This window comes from Sus scrofa, chromosome 18, assembly GCF_054392235.1.
Source record: "Sus scrofa isolate SSC_HxYL_T2T_F1_AM1 chromosome 18, Sscrofa_HxYL_maternal_Yorkshire_Landrace_v2.0, whole genome shotgun sequence".
Taxonomy (NCBI): domain Eukaryota; kingdom Metazoa; phylum Chordata; class Mammalia; order Artiodactyla; family Suidae; genus Sus; species Sus scrofa.
Window position 1 is genome coordinate 42,971,116 of NC_139400.1, and position 17,013 is coordinate 42,988,128.

The 17,013-nt window shown below is 35.6% G+C and overlaps 1 protein-coding gene across 4 annotated transcripts in view; it reads left to right on the top strand.

Moving 5' to 3' along the window:
• Positions 1-17,013, top strand: part of IMMP2L (inner mitochondrial membrane peptidase subunit 2) — a 989,629-nt gene that overhangs the window by 66,400 nt on the left and 906,216 nt on the right. For all 4 annotated transcript variants that reach the window (XR_014834216.1, XR_014834217.1, XM_021079086.2 and 1 more), the window contains exon 4: positions 334-437. Coding sequence is in view for 2 of the 4 variants with exons in the window: in XM_021079086.2 (XP_020934745.1) it covers positions 334-437 (104 nt within the window). In the remaining 2 variants the exon portion in view is untranslated. The remainder of the gene's footprint in view (positions 1-333; positions 438-17,013) is intronic.

Genomic DNA, 17,013 nt, shown 5'->3' on the forward strand with positions numbered 1-17,013 from the left:
ATGTTGTTTAGGTTTGGTTCACTTCTTCCTGTTAATTCTTCTCACAGCTTTCCATGCCTCTTTCTTGGAGTTTAGTAAAGATTTGAATATCTAGCATATTTTCCTTTCAAATAAGTATTGGTAATGTATTATTTTTTTTCTGGTTCCCTGTGAAGAATCCCAATGAACCTTTTTGAAAACTCATCATTTGCAGTTATTTTAGAACAGCAATTTATTGAAAGCTACTACATTAGAAATGTTTTATTGAACTGCACTACAGCTCTGAAGTGCAAGGAACCATGAAGATTGAAAAATACAAATGATAGATGTGTCTCTTTCTTCTTATTTTTTTAGCCTTCTTTGAATCCCGGGGGGAGCCAATCGTCTGATGTGGTGCTTTTGAACCACTGGAAAGTGAGGAATTTTGAAGTACAACGTGGTGACATTGTGTCATTAGTGTAAGTGAATCAGAGGCATACTATCTATTTGTTTATAAGATTATTTATAATTATTTCACTCGTAATTCACTGTTGGAACCCATATTGTCAATGATTAAATTAATAGGTCAATTTAAAATATGGTGCTTTTTAAAAGAAATCAATTTTGAAATGTAACAATGCTATAAAAAAAGGATTTTTCTTTTATCCTTAAAATATATCAGTTGGTTGACGTACTTGGCTTTGGCAAAATGTGTTTGGTGAAACGTTGATTAGAAATTTTTATGTTGTATTACCTGTATTTGGTATTTGGATTATTTTGAAATTTTGCATCTTGGAAGCAGCTTTCATGTTACTCTCATTAGCTTGGGCAGCTACCAAATATTTCTAGAAGATGATAGTTGTGACATGAAATTCAGTGACATTTATATCTATCAGCAATTTGACTGAAAAAAGGAAGTTTGGAAGGCTAGTAGCCTGGAGGCTTTTGTTCAGGACCAAAAGGTGGCACTGTTTCTCTGTTAAAGTATTATGACTGATTGGGAACAAAATTTCATTCCAATCTTAGTGTAGAAAAGGAATGTCAAAATGTACATAACTGACACAATGATAGTCCTAGTACATGCTTGAATGGTTTGTATTTGAGGTTTGTTTGCTTATTCTAAAAGCAAATTCACACCGAGAAGGCTGCCACAGAACTTGCCTAATTTCTGCTGGTTTCAGTTACCTATAAAAATGTTTTAATATGATTTCCCGTGTTGCCAGTTAGTGGTAGCAATTAATGTAGCAGTTACTGTCATTTGTTTTAATGATAGTAAAATCCTACTGTTTGATGAAGCCTTCCAACTTATATTTCTGATTCTTGAATTGGACTGATTGTTTCTTGTTGGGTGATAATTTGCAGTTGTTTGGTAAAAGCAGAACGTTATCTACTTGTTCATACTTACCTTTGGCTAGTGCTTTGTGGAAAGAGATATTGTCAAGCCTGTTCCCCCAAGATTTTTTTTTGGAAAACATATTAACTAAATCTGGTTAGTAATTAATGGAATAAATAAATTTGAGTGGAGTTTTGTATGGCAGGCATCCAAGGATGGGATTAAGTGCTTCTCGTGTTCTCGAGTGCTTTCTCTAATATTAGCCTACTCTTAGGAGTATACTCTTATTTTGTCATTCAGGGCACTGTTTCTGCAGCCTCCTTAACAACCTTTTCATGCTGGGTTAGCCTGTCGTGTGCTCATTATTCTTTTGCCTTTGGTTTGACAAGGTTACATCCTCACTTAGTCGGTGATGGAGAGGATACCCACCCAAGTGAAAGAGGTCACACTATAAGCAGACAATTGTGCAGCATTTTTTTCCCCCGTGGGAAACATGCTGACTATCTCTAACCCAGTGAATCTGAATAGGTAATGGGGAAAAAAAGGCTCCTTGAAATTCAGGGTGCATGGGTCCATAAAAGTACCCTAGCATATTATTGGCGATGTAAAAAAGGGAACACTATTCTCTTTATAAATATTAAAGTGATAATAATTAATATATAAATTAACTTCAAAAGCTGTGTATTCAAATTGCAGTTGATGTAGTAAATTATAGCTACTTTGGTTGAAGTGTATTTTTCACGAGTTAATTATGTGCTATTTCTCCATCATGTACAAATAAAACAAATTTTCTTTCATAATGCTAGTTGCTAGCAGGAGCTGTTTACATATAAGGATGCTTAGTGATTGGTATCGTATTATTGAACAACAAATAATCATTAAGCAGTAATTGTTGCTGTCTTTTGATGAACAGGAAGTCATACTACAATCTTTAGCGTCATGTAATACAGTAGAAAACATGGTTTAAAGCATCTTTTTCGTTTTATGAGCAAGAATATTTTCTAGACACATGTCCTTATATTAGAATATCCTATCTGTGTAAGAAATGTGTGACTAATATAGAAATGCATGACTACATTTTGAATTTTTGACTAAATATAAAATATGTAAGATACTAATTGTTTTGATAACACATTTCATTGATACATAAGAAATCTTTGGAAACAATGTAGTATGACAGTTTATATTTTAAATTACCCTGGGACAGCATTTTATTTTTTCAGAGTATGTGGAAATGCAGCATTTCTACTATAATATTATGTATGTGTTTATATATTAAAAGGCATATGAATTTTCTAATAAATAAACACTGCAGTAAATGTCAGATTTTACTTAAAACAAAAAGGTGTAGTAGCTTAATGGAAGGAGACATGAGGAAGGTTTGAGACTATCTGTGTTTACAAGGGCCAGGGGCATTATCATCTGAAGCTGCAAGTAGAGAAAAGATTACAAGCTTTTTAAAAAATGTGCTGATCTGAGAGATGTAGGCTCAGCTCGTTGTTTTGTGTTGCTTTGTTTTGTTTATTTATAACTTTATTTTTTTTAAAAGAAAGATCCCAGTTAACCTTGCAATAAACACTTCTAGGTGGAAGGTTGAACGCATAATACTGATTCCTTCCTAGCTGGCTGCTGTTAGTGTACTTAGCTTTCTGTTGCTATTATTAATGAGGCAAAACATTAATGACCTGGGAAGAAAATCACATATGAACCAGTGCAGCTTAGGCTTTATACTGAAATTCTTTCTCCATCTACCAGCTGCCTATGAGCTAATTCATGTTACAGGAACACAGGATGTAGCCTAGCCGACTGTCCCTTCTATTGCAAGAAAATTTGTTCAGGACTTAGTGACCAAGGCTGTTTCCTAAAGCAAGAAAAGTCTGGCTGAGGAAGGGTGCATATTGGAACATGCTTCTTTGCATTGCTTCCACATCTTTTCCTGTCACTTTCTTTCTATAAAAGGTTGGTATCAGTGGGGCTATTGTTTAAGCACATTATTCAGTATGGTTAAGTCAAAAGGTATATTTATTTAATAGCATTATTGGTGACACAAAACATCATCTGCTGTCATCAAGTCCTCAGTATTACTGAGTGTATATAGGTGACTTCATACTCTCTTAGTGGATTTGCAAACTAATCGTGGTGATTAAGGTAGATTTTCTATACTTTGGAATTGACTTTTCATTAACCTGTGTGATGGCCTTACTGCCATTGACTTCACATAAGTAGCACCATTTTATAGTGATATATCAATTAACAGCCCCCTTGGGACAGAGGTTCCTTCCTAATAAATTTCGATTAATCACATTTAAACATGTTTTAACTTTTTGTTTTGACATAAAATTAAAGGCTGTAAAAATATTATGGAGAGTTCCCATATATCCCCTAATAGTTTTTGAGCTTTATTAAGGTAAAATTTAGTTTTTAAGCTAAAATATTAAGGTAAATATCTTATAACTGTAAGATATTTAAAGTGTACACTAGGGTGAATTGATATATGTATCCATGTGAAAGGATTTTTCTCCATCAGATTGATTAACATGTCACCATTTTACCTTGTACGTGTGTGTGTGTGAGAGAAAGAGAGAGAAAGAGAGAGAACATTTAAGTTCTCTCAGCCAATTTCAATTATATAATAGAGTTCCTGTCATCACCATGTTATACATTAGCTCCTCAGGCCTTATTCCTTTTTTTTTTTAAAGGCTAAGGATTGAAGCCTATGCCACAGCCCCTGCAACGCCACATCTGCAAGCTCTGCTGCAGCTCACAGTTTGAACCTGCATCCTCATGGATACTGGTCGGGTTCTTAACCTGCTGAGCCACAATGGGAACTCCCCTTATTCATCTTATACCCACCAATATTAACATTATATACAACTGTAGTCCAGTTATGAAGTCCAGAAAATTGACCTTGATACAATACTGTTAACTAATCTATAGACCTTATTTGAATTTCACTAGTTTTCCCACTAATGTCCTCTTTCTAGACCAAAATCCTACTTAAGATCCTGTAATTCATTTTTAATTTTCATGTCTCTCTAGTCTCTTTTAATCTGTGTCAGTTCCTCCATCATTCTTTGTCTTTTTTTTTTTTTTTTTTTTTTTTTTTTTTTGTCTTTTTGCCTTTTCTAGGGCCGCTCCCACGGCATATGGAGGTTCCCAGGCTAGGGGTCGAATCGGAGCTGTAGCCACCGGCCTACGCCAGAGCCACAGCAATGCGGGATCCGAGCCGCGTCTGCAACCTTCACCACAGCTCACGGCAACACCGGGTCCTCAACCCACTGAGCAAGGCCAGGGATCCAACCCGCAACATCAGGGTTCCTAGTTGGATTCGTTAACCACTGCGCCACAACGGACACTCCTCTTTGTCTTTTTTGACCTTGACCCTTTTTGAAGGGTTCTGGCTAATTATTTTGCGGAATGATCCTTTTCAGTGTTTGAGGGTCAGTCTGTCTGCATTGCTGTGATGGCATTTGCTGGGGAAGCTGAAGCCACGGGAACAGTTGGGGAGGTGGATGAGACAGGGTCAGAGGAGAAGGATATTTTCAGGAACAGTTCTTTTTAGTTTCTTGGGACCACATACTTGGGTCATGACTAAGAGGTTCCACGGCTTCTAGAATTCCACACAGTCAAGTTGATCGATGCTAGGAAGCAAAAGGGAGAGCTGTGCAGATGGGGGAAAGGCTGTAGTTGCTAGCAAGGGTGGAAGGGAAGGAACTAAGGCTAGGTCACAGATTATAGCATACTGTGCCAGCATTCAGTTCTTGGGCAGAAGGCTAGGGTGAAGGATTTGTCCTGTAATGAAAAGCGCTGCGTGTCAAGCATTGTGCTAGGTGCTCTGTATGTGCCATTTTAATTCTCATAACACTATCTGGAGATAGTTACTATTTTTGTGGGTGGTAGACCTATTTTTTAATTTATTTTTCATTGAGGTAACATTGGTTTGTAACATACAAGTTCCATATGTACAACATTATATTTCTACTTCTGTATACACTAAATCTTGTGGAAAGAGTTATTTTTAACATGATAAAACTGAGATTTAGCAAGTAAATGGCAAGAAAATGGCAGAGCTAAAATTTGAATGCAGGTCTTTTTGACTCTAAACCAGTATCGTATGATACAGTAGGCATATGTGGCTACTGAGCCCTTGAAATGTGGCTACTGCCACTTGTTAAAATAATAGTGTTTGGGTATATCCAGTCAAATAAAATATATTATTACAATTAGTTTCACCTATTCATTTTCCCTTTTTATTGTGGCTAGTAGAAAATTGGAAATTACCTATGTGACATTATGTTTCAATCGGACAAATGCTGTGTCTAAACCTTTCTTCAGTCTACACTGCTGCTTTCCTGGAGTGTGTATGTGTGAACTAAGATGAGATCCTAAAGCCTGAGGTAGGAAACATACTAAGGTACTTGCTATGAAACAAAGCACACTCTCAAAGATAGGTAACCACTGCGTTGGTAAGAGTGTTGGGGTGATCAGGTCCAAAGGCAAAGGTAAAAGGATTTGTAATCTACAAAGAGGAAAAAAAAATTAACCACAATATTTTTTTTCATAAAGCTGAAGTCCCTTTATTTTTAAAAATTTATTTCTTCTTTATTATTGAAATACAGTTGATTTACAAGATTGTGTTACTTTTAGGTGAATAGCAAAGTGATTCAGATATATATATATGTGTGTGTGTGTGTGTGTGTGTGTGTGTATTCAGATTATTTTCCACTATAAGTTGTTACAAGGTATGGTTCCTTGTGCTATGTGGTAAATCCTCGTTGTTTATCTATTGTATGTATAGAACTTTTTATCTATGAAGGCCATACTCCTAATATATTTCTTCCTACCTCTCTTTCCCCTTTGGTAACCAAAAGTCTGTTTTCTATGTCTGTGACTCTTTGCCTATTTTGTATATAGATTCATTTGTATTATTTTTTAGATTCTACATGTAAGTGATATCATATGTTTGCCTTTCTCTGACTTCACTTAGTATCATATTCTTTTTTTTTCATTTTTTTATTTTATTATTTTTTTATTACTCAAATGAATTTATCACATCTGTAGTTGTATAATGATCATAACAATGTGGGATGGAAATCCTGTGAAATTAGTATCATATTCTTTAGATCTACCTGTGTTGCTGCAAATGGCAACTTTGCATTCTTTTTAATGGCTGAGTAATATTCCATCACATCTATCTATCTATAAATATATATATAATTATATATATTATCTATTGGTGGGTATTTGGGTTGTTTCCATGACTTGGCTATTGTAAATAGTGATGTTATGAACATTAGGGTACATGATCTTTTCAAATCAGTTTTCATCTTTTCTGGATATATGCCTGGGAGTGGGATTGCTGGATAGTACGGTAGCTCTATTTTTAAAGGAACCTCCATACTGTTTTCCATATTAGCTGCACCAATTCACATTCCCATCAACAGTATACAAGGTTCCCTTTTCTCCACACCCTCTCAAGCATTTATTATTTGTAGACTTTATCTTGATAGCCATTTTGATTGGTGTGAAGTGATACCTCATTGTTTTGATTTGCATTCTTGAATAATTAGTGATGTATAACATGTGCCTCAAAACAGTTTTTAGTATTTATTGAATGTTTATTATTTTCTAGTCACTGGGCTGAGTTCCATGTTCATTTTTATTTAATCCTTATTAAAAATAACCCAGAAAAGTAGACCTGTTGTTATTCCTATTCTATAGATGAGAACACTGAGGTACAGAGAGGGTAAGTAACTTGCTTAAGAACATATAGTTGGCTGACAAATTGAAGAGCAAAGATTTAAACGGCTTCCCATCAAATCCTGTCAAACAATAAAGCTCTAACTATTGTGGTGATGGTTTGCTTGAGGACACTTGCTCTTAGCAAAGAAGTCATGCAGGCTCTAGTGTCTATATATCTATCAGATTATCCACATTTCTGTAATGAAATTTCTGATATAATATTTCCTGAAATGTGGTCTCTTCAATAATATCAATAGTGATAATACTTTAATATAAATATTAGTGTGCATATAATATTGACTGTTGGTTTGCATCATGCTAAAGTAATTGCCACTTTCTAACTGTGATGGCTACATCTCCAGCAGTAAATATGAGCAAAGAGTTATGAAGATTTGAGCCAAGGAAATAGATGAAATAGAATAGAGCCTTTGGAAAGAAAGAAAAAGAAAGAAAGGTGCTAGTTCTTTGTGTCTTGAATGCTTGTAAATCTTTAAAGGTCCTTTGACCCACCAAGGGAAATTAATTGCAGTCTGCTAAAACACGAAATCCATGTTTTGAAACAAATGCCCAGGGCAATGATAATACCGAATAATGACCTATAATTGTATTAAATGTCAGTTAATCTGTTGGGCTGGGAGAATATCATTGTAAATCCTCATCTATTCTATCTATACTTACTCCTAATTTTTTTTTTTTTTTTTTGGTTTAGAGCCAAATATTTTTTGAGTTTTCAATTACCATTGTACATTTCAGGAACATAAATTTAGAGAGAACATGACTTTCAAAGTAAGACTTTATAGATAGAAAGAAGTACCTAGGTTTTTGGTTTTTGTTTTAAATTAATTGACAGTAAAAATGCTGGAGAGTGAAATCCTGGGCTGCAGTTTGTTTTGATGGGAGATTTAGTTTTTGGCACTTTCAATTACCCATAATGATTTGCATTCTTTACTAAGTGTATGTACAAATGATACTTAAAAAAATGACAGTATAAATATTATTGCTATTATTTGATATAAATTAAACTGCTTTTATAAATACTCTTCAGAGGCGTATAAAAAGTTTTGGTCCTCTTAGGGTAGTCCTTAACAGCAATTTCCTTTCTTGAGTTGGATAAGCTGCCTTCACAATTTTTATACATTTAATTATGCAATGAAACATTTTCTTAGTTCAGAGACAAATTATAGCTTAAAAATGTTTCAGTGATCATAAATTTCAATTTGAATTATTGAGACTTTATGGTAATGTACCTATAGGAGATATCCATAGCTTCTGCTCAACGCATTGCATAAATCTCATATCCTTTGAGAGATGACTAGAAGTTGTCAAAGAACAAAGTTATATAGGCAGCATTCTATGAAATAGTGGGTACTTAAAGTACTTAAAAAAAAAAAAATTCAAGACAGCACTTAAAAAAAAAAAGTTCAAGACAGCACTTACAAAGAAGGCGCTCCCAAATGTCCCATATACACATTATATCTTATGGGTATGGATTCAGATTGAACTTTAAGGAGAAGCATGTTGAATATGTTTAAATAATAATTTTATCAGAAATACTTGAAAAATTGAAATATTTGAAAAATTTAAGAAGTAAGCAGCTTAGCTTTCAAACAGAAAAATAAAGTAGCCCATAAATATGTCAACCTATCTTTAATATTTTTGGAACCAGTAAGATATGGATATAGGCATAAAGAGAGAGCCACTAGAATCAATCCATATCTGATTTCCACTTTCAGGTATGATAGCCTACTTTATTTGAAGCTAAGGCCCATACTGAAAAAATCAGAACATGGTGTTAAAAAGAATACTTAAAGGGATTGTAGTACTACCAAGAGGGCAGAGACCCCAGAGTAAAGAAAAACATGTTGAGGTGAGCCCTGTATTCAGTGACACTTTTCTCCTTGGATTATTTGGCCCTTTGTAAACAGCACAGGCCATGAGGCTGCGAAGCAAAGCAGTGGTCCCTAAGATGAGAGATGCTGAGCATGATTTTTGGCAGTTTCACAAACAAGAATTCAGGGAGGGAGATGCAGGACCCTGGTAAAACATTCTAAACTTTTAATTGGGACCCCCGAAGAGCTAAATCCTAGGAGTTAGAACTAGAAATAGACTATAAAGTTACAAAAACTGAAATCAGCTTCTGATAAACTCAATTGTGATTTTCAGGTGATCTGCCTTTAACTGTCTGCCCTTGCCAGAAGCAAGAGACATCATGCAGAGTCTCTATAAGTTTTATACACAGCACCTGGCATTCTATAAAAAAATTACCATGTATATCACAAGCCAGGACCAAGATTAAAAAAAATACGAAACAAGAAAAATAGCAACAGTTTCATAGTGTTCTAGCTTTTGGAATTATCAGACATGGACTATAAAAGTAATCAATGCATTAAAAATTGAAGATGGATTTTATTAGTGAGTCAGAATCTAGAAGAACTGAAAGGAATTCTAGAAATGAAAACTAATATAACTGAAGAACTCAATAAATGAGTTTAATAGTAAATTCGACACAGCTGTGGAGAGGATTGTGCACTGGGTGATAAGTCAGTTGGAAAATATCTAGGCTGTGGTAGGAAGAAGCATTATCTGAATAGATAAAGGCCAAGCATGTTCTAGAACTCATGAAAGATATCAACCTACAGAATTAAGAAGTACTGCAAATCCTATCAGGATAAATACAGTGAAAAACCATAATTAGGATATGTGGTAGGTAGTCAGACCACTGAAAACCAAAGAAAAAGATAAAACACTTAAAAGGAAAAAGTATATTTTCAAAGAAGCAAAAATATAGTTGACTTTTCAACCGTTAAGATATAGGAAACAACTGAATGACATTGTTAAAGCACTAAAGGAAAAAAAAAAAATCCCAACCAAGAATTTTGTACCTATTGGAACTATTCTGCAAAAATGAAAGAGATGTATACTCTTTTCCAAGCAGATAAACCCTCAGGATATGCTCCACTGTCTATTGGATTTACAAAACAAATTACGGTTTTCACTGTATTCATTCTGATAGGATTTGTAGTACTTCTTCAGAGTGCTACAAATAATATCTGCAGAGCATTAATTAAGCCTCAAGCATGGGGCTCCTCTGAGCCAAGGCCCGTGGGTGATTGCACTGGTTGCATTCCTATGTAAGCTGGCCCTGTGACTGGTACAGGGGTAGACACTGGACCTAAGCAGGGCCAATCTTAGCCATTCCTGGAAATGGATGTATAAATGTTAGGAGTGAAAATTCACATTTTTGTTAGAGTTGTTAATTTTGGACAATATGACCTGTTAAAAAAAAAGTCTCTTTTTTAAAGTTTAGGTCAATAAAATAGGTTCTGAGCATAGCAGGCAGAATTTTGGTCTTCAGGAAGATTCCATGCCCTAATCCTCAGGACAGTGAATATAATGAAATATCGTGCCCATAATATGTTACCCTGTAGTAGCAAAGAAGCTTTGTGGATGTAATTAAGGTTGACTTTCAGGTTGACTTTGAAGTGAGGAGGCTAGCCTGGGTTATCCAGGTGGACCCGGTATAATGTCAGGAATCCTTAAAAGCAGAGGCAGAGGGAGAAATGAGGGAGAAGTGGTGGAAGTCAGAGAGACCCAAAGTGCAAAAAGGATTCTATGTACTTTTGCCGGCTTAAAGATTTCAGGTGCTATGAGCAGAGGAAAGCAGGCTGCCTCTAGAAACTAAGAATGACCTCTTCCCAAAGGCCAGCAAAGAAATGAGGACCTCAAGCCTAGACAGAATTGAATTTTGGTAAGAACTTAATGAGCCTGGAAATGGACTCTCCCCCTGGAAAGGACCCAAACTGGCCAATAGCTTGATTTTGGCCTTCTGAGACCCTAAGCAGATAACCCAGTTGAACCTGCTGGACTTCTGTCCTAGAAAATGGTGAGATAATGAATGAAAGTTATTTTAAACCTTTTTCTTTTAATCACTCCCTCTGAATATCAGAGTGGCAATAGAAAATTTTGTTGAGCAACGGAAAGATACAAAATGGTTTGAAGACTACCCTTAGAATGTATAAGGATGTGAAATTTTATTAAAGATTCTTACCAAACATTTGAAAAACACTGATTTTATTTAAGCAGTTGCTCAACTAAGTGAAAATTATTATTTTCCTTTACATAAAAACCTGTAAACCTCTGTTAGTTCCTTGGTACAAGAATATAGAAGTAAGCTTCAGAAGATCTTGCTTCTTTCAGCTGTTATTATTTAATAACTGGCTTAATGACCTTGGAGAGATTTTCCAAGCTACTTTTTTTTGTTTGTTTGTTTGTTTGTAATGGCAGCACTCAAGCTATATGGAAGTTCCCAGGCCAGAGATTGAATCCAAGCTGCAGTTGTGACCTAAGTTGCAGCTGCGGCAACTCCAGATCAGGGCCAGAGATCAAACCCGTACTTCCTCAGTGGCCCTCGCTGCTGTAGTCGGATTCTTAACCCACCGGACCACAGCACGAACTCCTTTCTGAACTACTCTTTAGGGTCAGTTTTAGCACCTGCAAAGAGGTATAGACTAGTTGGTCTGTAAGTTCTCTTCCATTTAAAAAATTGCATGAAGGTGGTTTTAGGAATCGAGAAGGAAACGTTAGAGCTAAACATAAGAATCAGTCCCTCAGAATATCGGAAAAATATGTTGCTTACTTTTGAAGCTGGAGTCAACATTGATTTGACATTTTTTAAAGAAGAGAAGCCGTCTTAGTACATGAACCAGAAATTTTAGAGTGGGTAAAGAGACCTTGAACAAAGGGCTTTTTTGGTGAAAGGTATCAGACGAATATATGCTTATTAAGATTTCACCTTCAGTTGAAATGATTGAAAAATTAGAAAAAATTAAAAGTTGGCAGGCAGATATTTTACAAGAGGTTGAGCACAGAGTCCATTCCTATTTAAAACTGTTCAAAATAAGCTATAGAAATCTTAGATATTTTTTATCCCGTGTAATTTATTCTGGGAGTTGAGTTTTTGACTCTTCATGGTTAATCTTGTTCTGGTTATCTTCACCTCTTGTCAACCTCAGATGAATTTCCCACCTGTCAACACTCTGAGCACTTAGAAAAAAAAAATGGTCCTAGATCCCATATTCTCTTTCATAGTTTAGGTCCTGGAAATGTGGAAGAAGTCTCAAAATGAAACTTAAACATCACCTTATTTGATCTAAAGTCAGGAGCTACTTTCCCCCCCTTTTTTTTCCTGTTACAAAAAAAAAAAAAAAAAAAAAAGACACTGTTTTTGGTGAGAGGAGATGGCAGTTGCTGGGAAATGTGTCTGTGGCTGATAAGGAAGGGGAAGGGCTTAAAGCGACAGCCACCCAACTTCATTAGTGTTTCAGAGCTCAGGAAAACATGTCTTTGCAAGAAGGGAACAGGAATACTTTTTTTTGTAATTGTTTATTTGCATTAATGAAAAGCCTTAATGACCCATATCATGAAAGGTTACTCTTTGCATAATCTAGTGACAGGTTTACTCACATTCAGAGGTCACATTAATATTTACTGAAGGCACAACAAGTATAAAGTTTCACTGTATTAAAAATTGGGTGGCTCTTGAAATTGCTGACAGAAGCTGACTCAGTTTGATTTGCCTGTGGATATGATAATTGTAACATGGCTTGCTGTGTTTTTAGAGGTTATAAGTTGCAAGATGTGTATTTGCATCTTGGGAAAGTTACCATAGCCTGCTTTGACAATGCAGTAGGAAGTACTTAAGTGTGAGTAGTATGTCGTACATAAATTGTGGCAGAATTAAATAAGAATCATTAAAGTATGCCAGGTTTATTAAAAATTCATTATTCTACTAGGGGATCTTTAAAGAGCAGTAAGAACTTGAAGAAATAATAGGAAAGCTTTGGTAACAGTGACAATGTGTTAATTGAGTTGAAAGAAGGTAAAGAATGTATTAACAGAATGGATCCAAATTTGGCAAAAAAAGATTTGTAATAAATCATGGGAGGAAATCAGTTAATAAAGAGGCCAATTATCAGTGAAGGAGGGGAGTGTATTTAATGATTCTAAGTGAAAGGTTAAACTGCTTTTGTGAATTTCAGTTTAACAAAAATGAAGAAAAGCAATATGGATAATTAGACAGTAATAAGATCATACTGAAAAATATCAGAAAACTGCCTTAGGTGTTAGGGGACTGTTGGTTAATGAACTTAAGCTCCTGCAATTATCTTCAAATACTCATTTTTTGCTCTAGAAATGGAGGGAGTGATGTTTTTAGTTATTTTTTGTCTTTTTTTTTCCCCCTAGGGCCGCACCTGCGGCATAGGCATATGGAGGTACCCAGGCTAAGAGGTCGAATTGGAGCTACACCTGCTGGCCTATGCCATAGTAACAGCAATGCCAGATCTGAGCTGCATCTGCAACCCACACCACAGCTCAGAGCAATGCTGGATCCTTAACCCACTGAGTGAGTCCAGGCATCGAACCTGTGTCCTCATGGGTACTATTCAGATTTGTTTCTGCTGGGCCATGACAGGAACCCCTGTTTTTAGTTATTTTTAAGGAGGTGTGATTCTTTAGCACATTTATTATAGTGTAGATTTTTAAAATGGTAACAAATAGTGAAATGAATTTCTCATGAGAAGCATATCTGACATCTGTAATTTTTTAAAGTACTGTAATTTTTGCTACGTATATGTATTTGTTAGGGGTCAGTTATTTACATTTGAATTCTACTTTATTCATCTGTTTCATGATGTAAACAACTTGAGACTATCAACCTATTTGAACCAATCACAGAAAATCAATATAGGATGTTATGATTCTTAGAAGAAAAAACTTTATTTAGACAATATTGGGATTTTTATGTATGTGTTTTTAATAAGGCCTTAATTGAGATTCACTTTTAATTAACCCAATAAAATATCGATGTAACGTATAATTATATGTTTACACGTATGTATAAAATCAATAATTATTAAAATCTATAAAGATGTTAATAGATTCTTGGCCATTTTTCAAGCTTCTTATGGCTCTGAATTTTGAGAAGGTCTTGGTAATCATTTCTGGAATCAACATAAGGACTAATTTTATATGACCTCTGTACTAACAAGCAAACAGAGGGAATAATAACCAATATAATGAAGTTCATAGATGATTCTAAATTAAAAGATGGTATGGCTGTAGAATTTGGGCTGATCTCAACTCCTGTGATGCTATGTTGAAAAAAAAGATCCTTTGATATATATGGAATTATCCTTTATAATTATAGACTCTCTTTGTCACTGATTCTTATGATTAGCTTGGTTTTTCTTTTATTATGTCAAATGTAGTTCAGCATCGTATATTAATGTTGAAAACCAATGAAAAAGTCCGCTCTACAAAATGTTAACAGCTTCCCAATAGGTTAATAGCTCAAATAGGTAATAACCCAAGGGGCAGTTCATGATTAACTAGTCAAAAAAGATTTGGACCAGATACCAAGAGACCTGGGTTCTAGGATCACTCTGGCACTATGGGACTGTGCATCAATTAATTTGTCAATTAACTTTTGTGGATAGGTTTTCATTTTAATAAAATGAAGGGATCACTCGATAATTTCCAAGGTATCTTTTAACTTGATAGTTCTTTTCTCTCTGATTATTTTATTTTCCACATGAGTAGGTTAAATTGATTTATGATAGGAGCATATCACAGCTTTACTGGACACTTAAAATATTTTCTTATATTTAAAATAATGACAATTTAATTATTTGGCAGATATTTTCCAGTTGTTTCCCCTGGGCACAGAACTAGCTTCTGTGATTAAAGCAGTAAAGAAAATACACAGGAAAAGCACCTCCCCTTATGGAACTTAGTATTCTACTGGATGGATGTATCTTGAATAAGACAAAATTGAAAATAGACATTTTTGAAACTTGTCAAAAATGGGAATACTAGAAGGGAAGCTTGATATTCAGTAAATTGGCAATTGCACCAAGCCTGGTATGGTGCTTGTACTGGTTACCAAGAGTCACTGTGCCCACATCTTTCCATCTCCGCATCAGCAACTTCATGTTGGTAGCTTGAAATCGGCTATGGTGGAAGTATTTATATCAGGGCAAACTCTACCCATCAGGGCTCATAATTGTTTACATTACCTGGTTTAGCAGCATACCATTGGTGTTAAATGTTATCAGGTGGCCCAAGAGAGATGGCAGACAGACAGTTTCTATCCATGTGTGTTGATTAGAGACAACAGAGACACGTTGTGTGATGAGTTTATAGGGCCACACAAACAACTGTTGATAATGAGTTACTGAAGGGAGAGGAGCTGAAAGAAAAGTAGGTGTGAATTTGAAGCCCGACTTCAAAGATGGATGGTTAGTACTTGACCAAAGAAGCAGCAAGGGAGTTTTAGAATTGGCATACATAACAATTTTGAGGCAAGAGTGAGTAGTTGTGTGGGAGAAGTGGTGAGGAGGTTTGTTATTCTTGAACAAGATGTCAAAGCTTCACCTCATAGGAGCATAACAATGTCTAAGTCGTATATTAGCCTATATCAGCAATGTCCTAGGCATGGCCAAATTTCCACAAGCATTGAAAAATGGAAGACTATTCTAGAATTGTGACCATATCTTTTAGTGATGCTTTGAGAATTAGAGAAATAATAGTTTAGAGCAGATTATAGGCTCTGTACCAAACTGAAGGCCTATGAAATGTTGCTTGAGGTAAAAATTTTGTTGAATGTTGATATCAAATGTACCACAGGAACTTCTGTGATTTCCTCACCATGACCTGCAAGTTACTCTTACTGTGGAACAGGTTCTGCAAGCATCGAAGGAGCAGCCATCATCCATGGCACCATGCTGGATTATTACGGTTTGTAGGCATAGATGATGGTGTGATGCCCAGCATCTACCATGTGCAGTAAGCTGAAAGAGGCTAATACAAGCAGGCAAAACTGGAAACATCTTTTAAGAGTAAGCCAAAGCTCTGCTTTCCATGAGGTAGCTGGGTCTGCACTTGGGGAAATAATAGCAGCCAGTGGGCAGGCTGCCGTATAGAAATGTGGGATGGTATACCTTTGAAATGGATGAGCACAATAATTCCAGTTATGTGAAGAGGGGTCACAAACAGCAAGGCAAAGAAATGAAAACATGCAGATGGAAATTGAAAACACCTCTTTGGAAGACACAGTTGTTTTGTGCATGCATAACTGCGTTAGCTAGATTTGTTTTTGTTTTTGTTTTTGTTTTTTTTTTTTTTTTTTTTTTTTTTTTTTTTTTTTTTTTGCTTTTTAGGGCTACACTTGCGGCATGTGGAGGTTCTGAGGCTAGGGGTTGAGTTGGAGCTACAGCTGCCAGCCTATGCCAGAGCTATAGCGACACCAGATCCGAGCCTCATCTGCAACCTACACCACAGCTCACGGCAACGCTGGATCTTTAACCCACTGAGGGAGTCCAGAGATTGAACCCGAAACCTCATGGTTCCTAGTTGGATTCCTTTCCACTGAGCCATGATGGGAACTCCTGCATTCGCTAGATTTGTGTCCATCTTTTATCAGTGTGGTACAATGAGATAGCAGCAAATAGGCAAGAAGTGGAAGCTGGTATTCTTTACTACTCTCAATAACGTCATTTTGGAACGCCAAGAGTAGTTTTATTTGTGAAAATAAATGCAGGGCGTATGTATGCAGAATGAAATAAACATAATGCCCAGTCAAATAATCTTTTCATTTTTTAGCACTGTATTTTGGAGCGATAACTCTATAATGAAAATAACTATCATTTTGGCAGTTATTAGCTTATTAAACTATCTCACAAAATTAAGTACTATGCACAGTTTAAAGCAGTTTATTTTTTAATTTCTCATGGAAAATTAGCTTGAGAAGAAAATGCTATTTAAAAAATTGTGCCCTTTTTTACATGGGAGGTATAAGCAGATTTATGGTAGCTTGGAGTGTTAAAGAAATTACAGCCAGAGATTTTGGTTGGTTATAATTATTGGTGATCCTGAAACTTGGCTAACCTATAACATAGTGGATGAATGAGCTCTGAAGATTT